Source organism: Camellia sinensis, chromosome 2, assembly GCF_055761805.1.
Source record: "Camellia sinensis isolate YWXY chromosome 2, ASM5576180v1, whole genome shotgun sequence".
NCBI classification, from domain to species: Eukaryota; Viridiplantae; Streptophyta; class Magnoliopsida; order Ericales; family Theaceae; genus Camellia; species Camellia sinensis.
Genome location: NC_138962.1, coordinates 189,199,736 through 189,219,986, shown reverse-complemented (window position 1 = coordinate 189,219,986; position 20,251 = coordinate 189,199,736). Strand labels below are relative to the sequence as shown.

Genomic DNA, 20,251 nt, shown 5'->3' with positions numbered 1-20,251 from the left:
AACAACATTAATCCCTTGTGACTTTTTAAACATTTTTTCCAATTTGGTTATCTTCAGCATAGTCGAGTCCAATTCAAGGATGTCAAAGGCAGAAGGTCCTCCCACTGGCTATGTAGGGACACTAAGATCATCCTTTTGCAAGTTGAGTTCAAGAAGTTCTTTAGGTGGTGCATGCAGATTTGGAACTGAATGAGTCATCGGAGGTGGCTGAGTAGTGGACGGCCCAGATCAACATTTCAATTCAGCAAGAGCATCACCGTGGGTGGTAACTGTATTGGCAATGGCATTCATGCATCGTTGAAGAGCCAAAAACATGTTTACTATATTTTTTGAAACTTGCGCCATCACTGGTTCTGGTAAATTGAGTAAGGATGATGTGGTCGGTGAAGGAAGGGTACTTTAAACAGTCTACTAGTGCGAGTCTTATAGAACTTGAGGGATATTGGACCACTTTGAAGCTATAATACTACAACTACCTAGCAGAAACAAAAACGGGACCTCCAATCAAAATTTCAGCAGTATTCCGACTCAACTGATTATTATTAAATCATACTGAAAAAATGAACTCAACTCCATAAACTAAAATGCCTGAACCACTCAGTTGAGAATCCCTATATAGATCCTATACATTGCACATAGTAAGAAAGAGAACAAACACCCCTCTGGGAGTTAGGGTTACCTTATCCTACCTTTGAAATGATCTAGGGTTTTACTATTCAAACAAACAGCATCATACATCCTAAGAATGGGATAGCATCCTGTCTTAAGTTGGGAAGGTGCTATAACTCACTATATGTGCAGGGTCGACCCTACTCTAGGGGTTGAAGTCAAGGTGATGTCACTAAAGAGTTTTTTAGCTAATAACCAAATAAGATCTAAGGAAGTTGGAATAGTCAATATAGCCTCTCTTCTAAGTCTGATAACCTTATCTTTTTAACAGATCTTAAAAAGTATGAACACAAGGTTTCAAAAGTAACGCAGAGAAAGGTATAGTGTCACAAAAAGCTTGCATGTGCTCCCACCAGGACTTAGGCAACATGGGGGCTTTACGTGCACCAATTCATGAAATGTAATGAACATATAAGTGAAAAAAAATATCATACCGTGGAGTTCAAGTCATAATATCCCCAACAGAGTCGCCAGAAACTGTAACATGCCCGGGGGGTACTCGAGCTTGTTAAACAGTTCAAACCCTCAATGTTTTCGATCTAGTCTCACGAGTGCAATGTGAAACATAGATGAGAGTCCAGATTTTGCAACTTTTATAGAAAATCCATTTTATTGCAAAACCTTTACCAGAAATGAACAGCGTCATCAGATCTCACAGTCACCACCTAATGTTTTGGAAAAATTAGGAAACTCATGACTCGTGCCAAGGCCACTGTTCATCGTAATCAAAGATGTCTTGCCTCGGAACCTTAGGTGTGAGGAGGGAAGGCCTTTAATTGAGCACCCCGGCTCACCCGATCAAAGATCTGCCTCTACTAAACCATGATATGAATTTCATTTACTTTATGTTCATATTCCAATTATTAATAATCCTAAATATTACTATGTGAAGCAAACAAGTATAGACTATGCCATTCATTTTGGAACAATTTGACGTCATGTGTTTTGAAAGAGTTTTGAAGATGCATACTCAAAGAAATTGAGTTTACAAACATGAAAATTAACATCATTCCAATTTAAGCGACACAACCTCCATTCATTAGCATTCATAGAGACATATCACATAAGCAAATAGCCACATGGAAGGATGCTAAACATAGTAAGAAAAATATACAAAAGCAGGATGCTAAAGCATAAACACTTATATATTTATTGACGTCCCGCGAATAGCTACAAAACAAAGTTAGCAAAATATCCATGATCTTATATACACAATTCTAATGCGATTACTCATGAAAATGAAACTAAAGATTCAACTTCTAATATGTGACATGTGAATCATCTCCAGAACATAAGGTAGCACGCATAATCACATAAGAATTGATTAAATCCATAAATGCAAATTTAGCCAAATCAAGATGCATGAAACATGGATGCAAAGCATGGATATGATGAAAAAGTAAAATATGATGCATATTTACAAATAAAAAAAGCAAGTAAAAGAATGGGATAGAAAAAAGAGAGGCGGGGAATTATTACAACACTTGAATAAATATATATCTAAATAAAGGGGGGAAATGGAAAGAAAATATTACCACAAAATAAAAACTTCAAAAATATCTCAAATTAAAAGAAAAACAGTAGCTATGTATGCCTCGGGGTTCACCGGAAGCCATGATGCTCAATGCCGGAAGACTGCTTTGTTCTATCCAAAAGAAGTTAGCCGATCGGCCAATTAGGCTTAGCAAAATCTAATTTGTTGCAACACCGAGAAAAGAACAAACAAGAAATATACAGGTGGCTCAATTAACCATTTCTAGTTAGATTACAACAAATTTATAATATAAAATTAAAGTAAGAAAATTAATATGAGAAAGAAAATGTAATAAAATGTAAGAAAATGAAAATTCACCTTTCAAAGAAATAATGAATTCTTTGATTTCCAAACTTTCTTTTGGTCACCCTCAAGGTAGTAGATTATGTTATCAATCCTCAATTCGAAAACTTGGAATTTTAGCTATAATGGTGGTTTGAATTGTATAACACTATATGTGGTACCTTGATTTTCTCTCTTTCAACAACAATCACTCTGTTTGATCAAAGCTCTAGAATTTGATTGTAATGACATGACTTGGATGATTTTTGTAATAGATGATGAGATATAATGTATAGTTTGAGAAAATGGAAGTTCACAACTAACACTCAATTTTGACCAACTCTTGAATTCAAAACTTAGACTCTCTCTTTCTTTATCAATCAATGTATCATCCTCCTCCTCTAAATAATCTGATGTATTCATATAGTCAATGCAAGTAAAGAAATAATGGAAAACAAGAATGGAGCATTAATGAAGATAATGAAGCAAATGGAGCACTAATGGAGCTAATGGAGCACTAAAATGGAGCATTATCTTTAATGGATCAAGTATTAGGCAATGGAGGCTAAGTTTTGCATCTTGTGCATGAATGGATCGGAAAATGGGATAGTGGGATGTCCTACACGCACTAAACAAGAATTCTACTGAAACAGCACTGTTTCTGGGCAAATTGGCCAGCCGGCCAATTTCTTGGTTGGCTGGCCAATTAGTTGGCTGGCCATCCAACATTTTGGCGGGTCGACTACTTTTCATACACTATTTGCCCGGTAAGCCAATTAATTGGCCTGTCGATCACTATTCATGTCGGCCAGCACTATTCATGTACTATTCATTGACAAATTTTTTTTTCTCTGAAAAACAAGGTTTTTTTAGTAGAATTGTTGGAACTATGCATAAAAGAAATATGAATTTTTTTTTTTTTTGAACGAGTCTAAAGCGCATGGCCAAGACAAGTTTGAGGTTAGGAATAAAGCTCGAATTCCATCTTCTTACTACGGATTTCGTAAGATAGCACATTCTTATTTTCATCACCGAGTGATAAAAAAAAAGCAGCCAAATCTTAGGGCCGGTCAAAATGTAGTGTCTATAGTAGGCGCGAGACTTGTGCTCGCGGGCGCAACTCCCCATGCGTGTTTAGCAGCTTTTTCAAACTTTTGTTGTTGCTTTATGCCACAAATGTGGCCACATGTTTTCCTCCATGCATTGTCACCTTATTCCACAGAAAAACAGCCTCCCTTTTGCGCTGGAAAGAATCACCATACTCACATACTTGTCCACCAAAAATATTATGCAAGTTGACTAACAAAAAAGAACCAAAACATTAGCCAATTTCTTTTGACAATTTTGCCAACAAATCATCCACAAAAATTGACTTAGAAATTCAAAAAGAAAAGCTTTCTCCCATGCTTGAGTCACAAGGTCAAGCAAAATCACACATGCCACTTCATCTTTTTCGAGCCACCAAATTTGCATCTTTCAAGTTTATAAAACCAAGAAGATATTGCACATACTTAAAGAGGGAAAAAACAAATTAATATCACATGTGAATCCATCTTTTGACCTTCTAGCCACAAAATTTCATATTGATTTCATTAAAATAGATATTTGAAAAATCAATAATCAAAATGAATTTGAATAAAAAATCATAATAACAAGTTTTGTCAAGAGAGGCATTGCCAAACCACAAATTATTAATTTCCTTAGGATAAAAATCCCAACAATCTCCCTATTTGGCAATGCCGAGACAAAACGTTTTAATCCATTCTGGCACAAGATCTTTTGATTCAAACAACAAATGAGACAAAAATGAATAAACACAAAATCACAATGTTGTCTTTGGAACGGGATTGCCAACACGCATTGTAATGCACAAAATTAGGATTAAAAAACCTAAAAGTAAGGTCTCTAAAAGATTATATTTGAAAATAAGAAACCAAAACCATTAATGAAATTTCTCTCTACGTCACTTTGGAATTTTGTACATTCACCACTTACATGTAAAGTTTCCTCTGAATTTCATCGACAAGTGGAGGAATGGCAATTGGGAAAGTCCCTACCGTGTCTATAAATTCAAAATTAGGGTTGGGTGGTAGAGGTTTCAAGGATTCCCTATGTGGTCACTTGACAACAATGGCTTGGCCTTACAATTTGGCAAGATTTCAAAACATGACTCCCATTTATCTATGTCCATGAGTGGAACAAACTCTAACAAAACATTAACATAATTAAAGCAGATAATCCTCATCAAAATCATTAAAATGAGCTAAACATTCTTCAAGAGGATCAATAGAAGAAGGGAGCAAAAACTGGTCCTGCACAATAGTGTTAATCAAGTTCACCTCATGAGTATCCTCAACATCCCCATTTGAATTCGACATATTAAAAATATTCAATTCAACAATCATATTGCCAAAAGGTAATTTCATAACACCACTCCTATAATTAATCAAAGCATTAGAAGTTGCAAGAAATGGGCGACCTAAAATGACTGGAATTTGAGTACTTGCAAGTGCTACAGGTTGTGTGTCCAATATTATAAAATCAACAGGAAAGTAAAATTTGTCAATCTGGACCAACACATCCTCCACTATACCCCTCAAATTTCTCATAGAATGGTCAGCTAACTGAAGTGATATTGAAGTTGGTTTAAGCTCACCTAGACCTAATTGTTCATAAACTGAGTAAGGCAAAAGATTTGCACTAGCCCCAAGATCGAGCAGTGCTCACTCTATCCTATGATTCCCAATCACACATGAAATTATGGGGCATCCCGAATCCTTATATTTTAATGGAGAATTTTGCTGAATAATAGCAGTCACTTGTTCCATCAAAACAGCTTTCTTTTGTACGTTATGCTTTCGCTTGACTGTACACAATTCTTTCAAAAATTTAGCATATGATGGGATTTGTTTTATTACATCTAACAAAGGTATGTTGACTTTGACTTGTTTGAATATTTCAAAAATTTCTACATTTTGATTCAACTTCTGAGATGGTGGTTGAAACATTTGAGAAAAAGGAGTAGGAAAAGGATAACTTACCTTTTCACTAGGTTCAGACTTGTTAAGTTTATCACTACTCTTGGGGTCTAAAACATTCCTTCAGCTGTTGAGCCTTCATTGGAAATGTTTTGAGTACACTACCAATAGGTTCTAATAGTTGAACTTAATTTCCATAAAGTCCTATTGAAAATAAGTCTTAGTAAAATCGTCACTAAAAATAATTTTTTGTAACGATTTTTTGCATGTCGCTAAAAATTGACAATTAGTGACATTTTTTTTGCCACAGTTTTTATAAATTGTTACTAAAACTTATAATTAATGTTTTTTTGTGATAAATTTTTCAAACTGTCACTGAAAGTTGAAAATTACTAACTTTTTTGTGACATTTTTCTAAATTGTCGCCAAAACTTATAATTAGTGACATTTTTTGTAACAAAATTTTCAAACTGTCCCTAAAAATTAACAATTAGTGACGTTTTTTAATAGTGTTCAATGAAAAATACCACTAATTCTCACAGGACCTATTGGATAATAAGTTCACCTATTAAGGCCTACGCCTAACTCCCCCAAAGGTATTATCAATCATTTTTCCGCTATGAAGAGTTATAATTGAATTAACATGTTCAGACCAAGTATTATAGAAGGGGAAGAATCACTAACACCATATTGATCTTGTGGGTTAGGTAAAGGTTGAGCAAGAAATCTATATTTTTCTTGAATGCTCAATGAAGAGGTCAATTTAGTGAGAGTGGTCTTAATATCATTAATTGCTTGAAATGTTTGAACATTTATAGTCATCTTTCCTTGCATGAATTGTTGTAATCTACCCTCAAGGGTCTTCCAATGTGGAGGAGCATGAGGGACAAAATTAGAAGGCCCTTGAGAAGGTGTGAGTGTTTCAACATTATTATTATTCCTCCAATTAAAATTCAAGTGATTCCTCCATCCTAGATTATAAGTTTCAAAATAAGGGGATGAAGTATGTTTCTTAAAAGTGTTCATGACATTTTCTTGATCATGTAACACCTTTTTGAAAGCAGGAATTGTTGGACATTAATGTGTCGGGTGTCCCATGGTCTCGCACTAAATGAATTGTTGGAATTGTTCGTATTTCCTAGCACTAAATGATGGTGATGAAGGCTTTGTCTTGTTTGAATTTTCAAAAAGCTAAATAGTATCCCAAGATTGGGCATTCTCACCTAATAGGTTAAAATATGTAAAACCTTCATCTAGTACTTTATTAAAAAATTCACCATTACACATCATCTCTACAAATTGGTGCGTTTGAGGAGTCAAGCTTTCATAGAAAAAATCCGTAACTAACCAAGCTTTATAGAAGTCAAGCTTTCATAGAAAAAATCGATAACTCACCAAGATTTATAGTCATTATGTGAGTAAGAGTTTAACAAATCCTTAAAATGTTCCCAACATTGACAAAATTTTCTTTTTGAGGAAAACTCATAATTTGTCTTTTTAAAGAGTTTACACTACAACAAAAAACAGATTATGCGACTAATTTTGCCGACTAAACTAAATTTAGTCGCCAAAGGGGTACACATTAGCTACTAAAAATTTGTTGGTCGCCAATGGTTCACACATTAGCTACCAAACAATATTTGGTCGCCAAATGGTCACTTATTAGCTACTGAACTTTTTTGGTCGGCAAAAGTCCGCTATTTCGCTACTAAAATAATTTGTAGTCGGAATTGTCTTCACTTTTGGCGACTAACTACGTATTAGTCGTTGAAAATATAATTTCCGGTGACTGAATATGATGTTCGTCGCGAATTGCAGAATCTTTTGGCTATTATAATTTTTTTAATTCGTATTTATTTAATTTTTGGCTACTAATTGTGTGTTAGTCGTGGAAATGATTGGATTTTTGCGACTATTTCAATTTTGGTCGCTAATGATTAATTATATACCGACTATAATTCAGTAGCCAAACGTGCCACAAAATTTTGGAGGGAATATTAAATTTTTCTTAAATTTATTAGCGACAAAAATTAATTTTGGTCAGTAATAAATATTTGTTTGTTTTATTTTTATTGCAAAAGCAGTCCATTTCCCTCCCTCTAGCACTCCCGCGTCTGATTCTGCTCTGTCTCCATCGCCATCACTGCAAGGCTTGCTGGATAATCCCCCGAACTCCCTCCTAGGTATGTCCTCCATGTCGTCTCTCTCTCTCTCTATCTCTCTGTATCTCCCTCTTGAATTCAGCCTCTTTCTCATAGAGGCCTCTCGGTTTCCTTCTTTATCTCTCTCGCTGTTTACACACACACACACATACCTGCACACACACAAATCATATATACAAAACCTTGATTCCATATATACTCGATTATACACTGGTACACTCACGCCTCTGTCACTGGGTCTCACTCACGCTTCTGCCCTCTTCTCTATAGCTTTGTCTCCATCGCCATCATCGCAAGGCTTGCTGGATCATCCCTCGAACTCCCTTCTAGGTATGTCCTCCATTTCGCATCTGTCTCTCTCTCTATCTATATCTCCCTCTCGATTTCCCTCTCTTTCTCTGTTTTTGTTTACACACACACATACATACATATATATATACATATATATATATATATATGTGTGTGTGTGTGAAAACACATAGAAATCATATAGGAAATGCTGAAAATTAGGGCATTGTTGTTGAAATGTGATTGAAATTAAAACTTAGGGCAATGCTTGGGGTGAATCAAGCAATTTGCTACAAAAAGTAGGGCAATGTCTTGTAGTAGTAGTAGCAGTAGTATGTATGAAGTGTCATTGATCTTTTAGATTGCAAAGAGAATTTGATTATGGTTGTCAAAATATTCTTAACTTGATTATGGTTGTGAAAATATTCTCTTTTCTTTTTAATATTTGTAAGTTTGAAGAAGAAATTTAGATAAATTTTCATAGTCATTGATCTTTTAGATTGCAGAGAGAATTTCTCAAAAATCAAATTCATTTATCTAATTCATGATCTAAACAGAGTCTAAATGAATGGAAAAAAGAGAGAGAGAGAGAGAGAGAGAGAGAGAGAGAGAGAGATAAGAATGGAGGCAGAAACACGAAGAGGGGAAAGAAGCCAAAGAGATGGGATTATTGGAAGAGAGAAGAGAAAAAAATGATGGGGTAGGCTGGGTGGTGGTGTTGTTGAGTGTGTTCTCCTTGGAAATGGGTCATTTTCTTTGAAAGGGACATTTGTAAATTGCTGTAAACTCACTAACTCAATGTCCTACTACTGCTGACACAATGGGCAATAGTGTCAGTATGTGAATCCATGTGAACCCACTGCCACCCTCCCTTCCCTTCCCGTGTTTTCTCTTTCAACAAAGATTATGATGCAATGCATCAATGGTCTCTCTCTCTCTCTCTCTCTCTCTCTCTCTCTCTGTTCTTGAATTTATTTATGGTTATAGGTCTCAGCTGTCCATAAATTGAGTATATCTGGAAACATTTCATCAAAGTAGGTTCTTTGCTTTTCATAACAGAAGAAGAAGAACAATAGCATCAGGCATGGTTGCATAGAACATGCAACTATAGAGTAGTACTTTAAATTTTTAGAGAGCTCAATGTAATTTATCCTAACTTTGTTTTGGATTAATTGAAGGTTCAAGGTCGGTTAACTTATTTCTTCTGTTCCATATTCACATAAGAATTAGATAAATGATGTGATCCATTCCTTATTCTTCTGGCTTGAGAGTGCAATAATCAACCATTATTTCAGTACTTTTTTTGGAGTTTGCATTTGGCGCATTGTTTTGTGTGTTAATTTTAACAAATACCATCCTTAATATTTTAAATTGTGTTTAGAAAAATTAGGGTATGTCAGTGTCATATATGAAGTGTTTCCCTTGGTTATCTTGAGCAAATTGATGCATCTCAATAGGAGACATTTATATGAGTTAAGTTCCCAAAGTTTCCATTACTTACATTTATAGATAAAAATATTATATTATTTGCAAACTACAAATAAGACTCGGACCAGTTATTCAACTTAGCAAGAATGAAGAATCCCTGAATACCTCTTCTCCTTGGCCTTCTAACTATGCAACTCAAAATAGTTGAGACAGTGACTATAAAATGCTTATCATATCATGCACACACACTATTGAGAGCATGAAAATGGTTTTGATTCTTTTGATATATCATTCTATTATTGACCATATGGTTTCACTAGTACTAGTGCTCTACTAGTTATGCTATCTAGTGGTCCAAAATTACGGGTCATTTCTGAAATTAACTTCCATAATTACGCATTGCATGGTACAAATCGTGTCATTTGGTCCCACCCTAAAAGTGATTTCTGTGACAAGCCAAACAGTAAATGAAAAACAACATAATCTTTCTCAACTTGAAATGCGTGTTCTCATTTGTTCCTCGGTTAATCTTTGTGTGAGTTATAGGTGACAAAATGGACAAGAGTTGGATGACGATAAATAATAGGTTGACAAGTAAAGAGTATCAACAAGGGGTGAAGTCATTCCTTGATTTTGCTACGGTAAATGTAGGCGTAGATGATGAAATTAGATGTCCGTGTGTCAACTACATTAATGGCACAAAATATAGCAGACAAGTTGTGTGGATGCACTTGATCCGAAGAGGAATGGCATCTTCGTATATCACTTGGGTGCACCACGGGGAACATTTTCCCGTGTCTCGTCCTAGTGTATCAAATGACCAATGCGGAGGTAGTGGCGAATGTATGACAGATATCGATGATCCGCCCATGGATGAATTGCCTATTATGTTGGAAGAAATTTATGTGAGTGGTCTTATGGATGATCATACCGACGAGGAACCTATTGGTTTGGAGAGGGAGGATTTACATAAGTTCACTAGGTTATTCGAAGATGCACAACGGAAAGTTTACCCGACGTGTGCAAAGTTTTTTGTGTTATCATTTGTCATTAAGATGCTTCATGTGAAGGTGTACAACAAATGGAGCAACAAGTCATTCGATATGGTTATGCAGGTATTCAAGGACATTCTACCAGAATGTGATCAAATAGTTCCATGGACACTCTATGATGCTAAGAAGTTCTTACGTGACTGGGGTTTGGGATATGAAACAATTCATTCGTGCAAGAATGATTGTGCACTATTTTGGAAGGAGAGTGCTAATTTGGAGAAATGCCCTACATGTGATGCGTGGAGATACAAGTTCAACGATGATGGTGGTAAAAAGATTCCACACAAGGTATTGTGGTACTTTCCTTTGACCCCGAGGTTGAAAAGACTGTATATGTCCAAAAAAACAGCCGTAGATATGAGATGGCACAATGAGAAGTGTGTGGATGATAACATATTAAGGCATCCGGCAGATGGTGAAGCATGGAAGGACTTTGATAAGCAACATTCGACGTTTTCTGATGACTCTCGAAATGTAAGGCTAGGGCTGGCAACAGATGGTTTCAATCCATTTGGAAATATGAGCACATCATATAGCATGTGGCTCGTAATCTTAATGCCTTACAATCTCCCACCGTGGAAGTGTATGAAAGAGCCATATTGCATGATGTCATTACTTATTCCAGGACGTTCGGCACCTGGAAGAGACATTGATGTTTACTTGCAAACATTAATAGAAGAATTGAAGAATTTATGGAAGCATGGTGTGCAAACATATGATGCATCGAACGGGTAAATTTTTAGAATGCATGCGGCGGTAATGTGGACCATAAATGACTTCCCTATGTACGGTAACATGTCAGGGTGGAGTACAAAGGGTTACTTGGCTTGCCCTAATTGTAACAATAATGCATCGTCCTAGGGATTACGAAGTAAAATAGGTTATATGGGTGCTCGTCGCCACTTGCCTGAGAACCACACTTGCCGAACAAATAAGGTCTTCAATGGTCAAACGGAGCATAGGTCCAAACCTTTGGACTTATCGGGGGACCAAATACTAGAGCAAATTGATTCTGGGACTTACAAGCCGTATGGAAAGCACCCACAAAATCGAAAACGACAAAGGAATAAACATCAAAATTTGAATTGGAGCAAGAGAAGCATTATGTTTGACTTGCCCTATTGGAAAACGTTGAAGCTTCGACACAACCTTGATGTCATGCATATTGAAAAGAATATATGTGACAATGTCGTCGGGACACTTTTGAGCGTTGATGGAAAGAACAAGGACACGGACAAAGCACGCTTAGATTTGGAGGACCTGAAAATACGTAAAGAGTTACACTTGAAGAGGCGTTCTAATGGGTCCTTTAAGAAGCCTACCGCATTGTACACATTGTCTGCGAAAGAGAGAGAAGGCTTTTGTGATTTCTTGAAATCAATGAAGTACCCTGATGGCTACGCAGTAAATATCTCCAATTGCGTGACCGCTCAAGCTGGAAAATTATTTGGCCTCAAAAGTCATGACAGTCATGTCCTTATACAACGACTTCTTCCAATTGGGATGCGTGGCTACCTTAATAAGGAAATCGGAATGACACTATTTGAGTTGGGAAATTTCTTCAAACAATTGTGTTCAAAGACATTGAGGCGTTCAGATTTGCATAAATTGGATGAACAAATCGTACTCATACTTTGTAAGCTTGAGATGATTTTCCCGCTGGCTTTTTTTGATGTCATGGTCCACTTAGCAATTCACTTGCCTCGAGAGGCTATGCTTGGAGGCCCAATGCAATATCGCTGGATGTACCCAATTGAGAGGTATTAACTCAGCCCTCGTATTACTGTCAAATTTTAATTAACGCTTTACTGTTGATATAAAGATTGCAGTATAACATTGTCATCGGCTTGCTCGTTAGGTTGCTTGGCCGTCTAAAAGGGTTTGTGGCCAACAAAGCTCATCCTGAAGGTTCTATTGCCGAGGCTTACATTTCCAAAGAATGTACAACATTTTGTTCAATGTATTTGGATGGTGTTGAAACATTGTTTAACCGCCCAGAAAGGAATTATGACATGGGTGACCGTGGCCCAGGGTTGGCGGTTTTCACTCAAACTATCCGTCCCTTTGGTCTAATGACAAGGGCGTCCGATGTGTCCGTAGCTGAACGCGAGATGGCTCATTGGTTTGTCCTACACAATAGCACAGAAGTGGATAAACACATAGAGTATGAATCCTTCAAATGTATTTAGAATGTGTTTGTTGGAAATTGATTCGTCTTTATCTTAGTAAATATTTTTGAAGGAGCATAAGAACTTGTTACACCAAAGAGCCAGTGTGTTCGACATCGAAAACAGATATCGGAAAGAATTCCCTAAATGGTTCAAAGATCATGTAAGGTAGTATTCTCATATCCTACCATAAATCGTACATTACGTTAATATTGTGCATGCTTGTAACATGACACATGTTCTTCATGTAGATGAATGAATTGCGGAGCCAAGTTTCCCCCGAAGCAACTGACGATATGTGGTCATTAGCCAATGGTCCTAGTGGCTTAGTGAACACATATTCAGGAAGTATTTGTAATGGTGCCCGTTTTCATACTATCGACCGTGACAACCGTCGGAAAAGTCAGAATAATGGATTAGTCGTGGAAGGGGAGCATGAAGGCCAATTGATACACTTCTATGGACACTTGTGTAGAGTGTGGGAACTAAACTATTTGTTCAGATGTCGGATTGTATTGTTCCAATGTGAATGGTTTAACACCGGTAGTAGTAGAACTATGCGTGTAGAACCACATTTGACAACAGTTGATGTAATAAGTTGATGGTACAAAGATGACTCATTTGTATTACCAAGTCAAGTTGAACAAGTATTCTATGTTAATGACACCAAATTAGGTACCAATTGGAGAGTCGTAGAAAAGTTTCAACATCGAGGAATTTGGGATGTGCCAGAGATGGATGACGTACAACCTAATGATGTGTTCCAACAAGAAGAAACCACCGAGGTCGTACCTGCTATGGCTATTGATGATGATGTGGTTTTGCGTCGACATGATATTGAATTTGAAATTATTCCAATGGAAGTTTTACAATCTGTCAGAGGTGTAGAAGCCAAGGGTGTTACAGATGATGCCTTCATCTGTGATGATGAAGATGGATTAATGAGGGAGGGTGACGACACAGACGAAGAATATGACCTACAAAGTGATTTTGATACAGATGTTGATGTACAATCTTGATGTATATCATGCTTTAGTTCATGTCATAATTAGAGCAATGTGAATGTTCAATTGGTGCACAAATGCAAAGGAAACTCATTATAATGAAGGGGGATCTATCTTTGTAAATGTCAATATGTCGTGATATAAAACACTATCATGAATGAGTTTTTTTTTTTTATTTTTATTTTGGAACAATTGGTGCTCGTCAAACTTCTATTATTATGAAAATTCTATAGTTATAATAAGAACGCTGCATATGTCATTGACTATTGTAATCACACATGAAAATAATTTGGTTTTTGTCCAAATCTGGAAATCACTTTGGTCTGTATTTGAAAATCTGAAAATCTGGAAATCACTTTGGTCTGTATCTGAAAATCTAGAAATCGCTTTGGTCTGTAATCACACATAGAAACCACTTTGGTCTGTATCTGAAAATCTAGAAACCACTTTAGTAATATTTTATAGAAGTCTAACATATTCCATTCAACATCCCAAAAAGGAAACCACATGAAATCTAATCCTACTACAAAAGCATTGGAAACCACAGTGCTGTTTTATTTCCATAACCATTTAAAATTCCATCCATGCTAAAGATTTAAGGCATGCTTGCTCTCTTCTCTTTTCCTAGATATAGCAACTTTGAGTGGCTTGAATTTTGTGTTTGTTTATTTGTCTAACTCTTGGGCATTGTTTGTTAAGAGCAGAATCACAAAGAGCTTCTTCTGTTTTTTAAACAGCATTATTTACTAGTTGTATTTCCTAGAGAATTTGCATGACTTGATATGAATGGGCTGCCAACTTTTTGCTGGCTGATGAGGGTGAAATATGCCTAGCTTAATGTGAATTTTGCAGGCATTTATTTTGGCGAGTGCTATATTTTTTTGCCCTTCTTCTTGTTACTTCTTTAGTGTAGCGTACAATTGTGGTGGTGTTTTGGTTTGTCTGGTGCCATTAGCTTTTGCTGTGATTTTCAGTTACTAAAATCATTAGAGCTTCTTATAAAGTTGCTTGAATTCCTTTTGAAGTTTTATCTTTCTTCTTCTTTGACATGTGAAGTTTCAGTTACACTTGTTGATTTCATATTGGATGTGTTTGTGATTTAATCTTTTTAGCTCAAACTAGAGAGATAGTTTTTGTGTTGTATTTAAGAACTTTCACTTTACCCAAATAATATCCAAGCCTCAACTTGTTAGTTGAGCTGTTGTGAGGGGGGGGGGGGGAGGGTGTTTGGTGGAGGGAGAACAAACTACATCGAAATCAACTCTCCCTCTTTGACAAACATAGTCGGTTTTAAGTTATCTCTATTCTGGACCATATCCTAGCAATGCACTTTCAAACCTTTTCTATTAAAATGAGATGAAACCTCTATTCTGGGTCTCAGTCTCAAAAAAAAAATGATGGTTAGTTTTTATTTGACGTAATGAATAAAGAAGGCTATTTTGGAGCATGAATATAGAATTTGTTGGTATGTGTACCATTTCAAATGCTATGGTAAGGCCACCATATAGAATTGAATTTTTTTGGGGTTCTATTTGAAGAAATCATCAGCTTTCAAACCATATGTGTCAGTAGTACATATTTGGGATATACATAAATTTCTTTCGAAGTGGCAGGTGCCATGGCACCGATTGATGCAAACATGGTTTTGCCCCCGCAATGGTGACATAGTGCTTTTGATCTGCTGCATGTTGGCTGAGTCCTTGAAGTCTGCATAATTTTTTATAGGCCTGATGATGAGGATGCCCTCATAGGGCATACTTGGCTCACAATGGTAAAGTCAGTTAGCTATCAAAGATTGTTGTGCAAGTGGATTGACATATTTGGCCACAATAGTCGCAAAGGTGGTACAAAGTTTTTCTCTCCGTGTGTAGGTAGGTTAAATCAGGAGCACACAATGATGACATTGTGGTTTTGCTTCTCTCACCAAGCCAAGATTTTGAGTCAGACTGTTACCCGACAACAGTATCATTTTGTGATCTTATCAGGAGGGGAAAAACAAAAACAGAAAAAGGTCTGTGTGAAGCTGTTATAGTTGATTCGCCTGATTTACCACAGACGTAAGCCATTAGGCTTGTTGCCAAGGCAACCATTAAGGTAAGAATTTCATCTACTTTGGAGAGAATCCCATGTTACCCGTGAACATATCATCTTTTTACTACCCTTGGACCTTGCAGACCATAGTTGAGGATATTTCAGAGGGTCTCAGCTTCATTCCCTCGTAGGCCCGCAACAAAATCCCTAGATCTCCAGGGCTGCTGCTAAGTTCTTGGAACATGACCACTAGTGATGGATCTCCCTGGCATTTCATGGTGTTCCTTTTCTAGGGGATTTCAGTATGGATCCGGTTGTTGAATTGGACTGGTCCTTAGTTTATGGGCCTTGCAGAGTGTCATTAAAATGAATTGGTATTACATAATTAGAGAATGACTAAATTAGTGGAGATGTCATTGGCTGCTATTTTATTATTTTCATATGAAGAATGTGGTTTTTAGATTTTACGTGTAATATGCCATTGATATTTTTGTCATCATTTTAAGCCTTCTTTGTAGATTGATTGGTGCTATAATACTCTGTAAAAGATGGAGTTCTTATGCTAGGTTCTATTTTCTTGCAGGTTGAGAGTGCAATTGCTGCTTTGAACTGTAGTGGTGTAGTTTTGGGATCACTGCCTATAAGGTTGGTTTTGTGAATTGTGCACTTTACATACTTTGACTATATTTTTTTGGTAGATAATAAAAAAAAATTACAGAGATATATAGCAGGATACATAATCAAGATGAGATGAAACCCCTCTAATACAAACCACAAATACATCTGAAAGAAACAAGCTATCACTTCAAAAACCTATGAACAACGAGGCCGACTGACTAGCTTACCAAGCCATAGAAACAAAACAAACTTTCAACTATCTTTTTAAAATTCTTGTTGAGATGTTCCAAGCAAGGCATAGCTGCCAATTAGCTTGGCTGTTCTTCACCATTCTCCAAGAACTAATTCTGAACCTAACATCATTTGATATCTTCCTCATTTTCTGATAAAAAAAAACTCTGTTGTACCCTTTCTTTCCTAATGTAATATACTGCAACTGCAAGTATAGCGATCCCGGGTTTTCCCCTTTATGTACAATATTCTGGACTTAGGTTCCGCAGTTGAGTATTGTTGCGTTTGTTTCATTTTCGTCATTTAATTCCTTATATTTGAATTTTAGGATGTGTTGGGCAGGTTTGTAGCAGGTTTGTATCAGGTTGGGAGTGTTTTAAAACAAATGGTTGCTGCTCAGATTTTGGTGTCTTCGCTCGAGCGAGAATTTTGTCGCTCGAGCGAGCTCTGTGTTTTAGCTCCTTCGCTCAAGCCAGGGTTCCTTCGCTCGAGCGAGAGTTGGGTATGTGTCTGGTGGCTCGAGCGAGAAGTTTTGAATTCGAGCTTGCGTCTACGTCTGGTTCTGGACCTGAAGGTTGCAATTCTTCGCTTGAGCGAGCTTTCCTTCGCTCGAGCGAGTGAGGTCTATGTTTTGGGTTTCTTCACTCGAACGAGCTTTTCTTCACTCAAGCATGCTTCTGGGTTGCAGACCTGAAACTTCGATTTGTTGGCTCGAGCGAGGCTTTCTACGCTCAAGCGAGGTTTCTTTATGTTTGGTCGCTCGAGCAACCACTCCTTCGCTCAAGCGAGCCTTGAATATATCAGTTGGCAGCAGCAGGTTACACTTCACTTTTTCATCATCTTCTTTTATACAAACCCTAGACCAGCTGCTCTTTTTCTCTCTATATACCTTCTCTCTAAGGTTTCATCTAGTTCTAGTGGTCTTCTACCCTAGTCCCTTTGGAAGAAAGGTAGAGCTTCGCAAGGGCTTCGCTTTAATCTGAAAAGTTATGGATTTGGAGCACTTTGAGTTTCACCTCTCTTCTCCTTTGAGCTCCGAAAATTAAGGTAGGGATAACCTACTCTATTCTATGAGTTTTAACATAAATTTTGGTCATTTTGATTAGATGGTGTTGCTTAATCATTTTGAGAAAATTAGGGTTTGATTTGAGGTTATAAGAAGGGGGAGTTTTCATATGTTAGAACCTATGTGTGTTTGAGACATTGAAAAATGAAATTGTTGTTGTTAAATTGATGAAATTGAGCCTTTGGGCTAATATTGAGAAAAGGGAAAAAAATGCCTTAATTATGTTAAATAATTAATTTGAATAATTAATTTGGAAAAATGTGAAATTGAAGTGAAATTCATGAAATTGGTAGTTGGATAATTTAATCACTCACCTATGAAAATGTCGATATTTTATCTGTTGATAAATTTATTATCTGTTTAGAGATAACTGTTTTGGGCTATCGGTGGAGGATAGTCTTGATTGTTGTAGACATTGTATGATGATTAGGGAAAATTGAAACTAATCACATTGAATATGTCATTGAATATGACGGTTGGAATAATACATCAAATGTGTGTATTGATTGATCATTGTATATGATAAGTGTTTAAATACATTGTATATGTATATTGTTTAGGAGGAGATAGGGGATGTACTCCATGGTTTGAGAGGAGATAGGGGATGGACTCTCAAACCTGTTTGGGAGGAGATAGGGGATGGACTCCACTGATACAACAAATCTGTGTATCACTTGAAATATGGAAGTGTTGAAGTATGGAAGTGTTTTAATATGAGTTATGTTCTCATGTGAATTATGAAGTATGGAAGTGTTTTAATATGTGTTATAGTCTCATTGAATTGTTTGGCTAGGTTCTGAGCCATAATTATGAATCGAAACTGTATAAGTGAAGGAAACTGAAATGAAAAATGGATGTACTTGTTGTTGAATTGAAAAGTGTTGTAAGTTGGTTTATAAGTGTCAACCATATATCAAATGCTATTGTTTTAGTTATTCCTCATACTTGGTTTAGTATATCTCTATTGTGCATTGGCTCACTCTATATGGGACATCATTTTCAGGTTCAGGTGATATGCCACCTCCAAGGACATAGCTTGGGAGGCTTAGAGGCTGAAGATCCCTTTTTGTTGTTTACCTTTTTGTGTATTACATGTAAATTCAAGTCGAGGGCTTAATGTGTATGAGTTAGTACTCTCTTTTTGTAACCAAGTGTTGGCTTGGAAAGTTGAAAGCTCGTAGGGCATTTACTTTCATTGTCAACATGTAATACTTTGGTGATAAATACTCTGATAAATAGATGTACACTTTATTCTCTTGAATATATTATCAATTTCTTGTATCAAGAATGTATGAATTATGGGTTTATTTTGAGGGTGTTACAGCAAGTGAGAGTTTATAAACGGCATAATTGTGATTCTTCTTACTGGGCACCATAGGATCTCATCTTCTTTAGCATTTCTTTCCAAATGGCAGTTGAGCAAGGACCAGTAAAAAAGAGATACTGCTGAGTTGCTAGGATATATAGTTTAATAGAAACCTTTTCAATTAAAAGAGATGCTGCTGAGTTTCCAAATGGCACTTTGAAACCTTTTCAATTATGGCTCGGTTTGTTTCAATGTAGTTTTTTTTCAGAACAATAAGATCATTTTTTTTATCATAAGAAAATCAATATTTAGCGCACTCAAGTAATTTCATCCAAAAAATTAAAAGCTTACGGCTAAATGATCAATTAAGTCAAAATGTTTTTGTAGTTGATAAGGACATGGAGGCAATGTGAGCTGAGGTGGAGGCACTTCGTGAGGAGCGACAAAAAGATCATGACGAGTTAATGAAAGAGCGAGAGGAGCGCATTCAATTAGCCAATGAGATGTTGAAAGCGCAGGAGGAGGGACAAAAGGCAAGCAAGGAGACAAATACAAAGGTCAAGCATCTTAATAACGTAGTCGCCAAACTGTCACAACTCTTGGGAATCTAAGTTGGGCATCCGACATTTGTTTTTTGGTAAAAACAATTTCATTAATGTCACACTTACTTTGTTTAAATATGTTCACTTTAAGAGTTGAAAATGTCATCAATTTGGGAGTTAATCTGCCTCACAAATTCAATGGGAGTTGTTTAAATATGTTCGCTTTAACTTTTGTTTATAAGTTTCTGAGCTGATTCTTTATACTCATTCCTAGATTACAAACCAAGACCATCATTCACTGAAACCTTTGTTTATACCCACCAACCATCAACAAAAACCTTTGCATTTTCAACTCTAATTTACATTGTATCATTACCACCCAAGACCCTCATTCACTGAACTTTTACCTAGCAAAAAGAATACTTCAAATGAGAAGTTGTAAAAGAAGAGCACTGCTAAGTGACAATTAGGAGACATTTAAGATGCCTTGACAATTCATTGAACACTCTACTTACCAAGTTTAAAGTTTCATTAAATTGTCTACTACTTAGAAGTTTAAAGCTTATTTATGAGTTTTTATAAATTAATAAAAACTCAAATCTCTTTTCAAAAATGTTATTTGTGCAATTGATTTCTTGTGTAGTTACTAGAGTTTGGTATTGAGTTTTCTTAACAATGAACTTGTATTTAACATATTTACTTGATTAAGATTAACTATAGTAGCAACATGTTAAAAAAACATGGTGAATTTCAATCTTCGTTTAAAGTAACATGTTGTTTTCAACAGTGGTAATTTGAATAGTAACTCGAACCACTATTTTAACGTAATAGTAAGCTTCCCGCTGACAAATGTGACATGTAGGGATAGATGGTACGTAAATAGGACACATAC

At 36.3% G+C, this 20,251-nt stretch overlaps 1 protein-coding gene across 1 annotated transcript; it reads left to right on the top strand.

The window, feature by feature from the left end:
• The first annotated feature begins 9,895 nt into the window (after positions 1-9,895).
• Positions 9,896-13,580, top strand: LOC145819318 (uncharacterized). The gene is made up of 4 exons (XM_082913298.1): positions 9,896-11,047; positions 11,255-12,153; positions 12,216-12,574; positions 13,237-13,580. The coding sequence occupies exons 1-4, from the start codon at positions 9,896-9,898 to the stop codon at positions 13,578-13,580; spliced, it is 2,754 nt and encodes a 917-aa protein (XP_082769424.1).
• Positions 13,581-20,251: the final 6,671 nt, after the last annotated feature.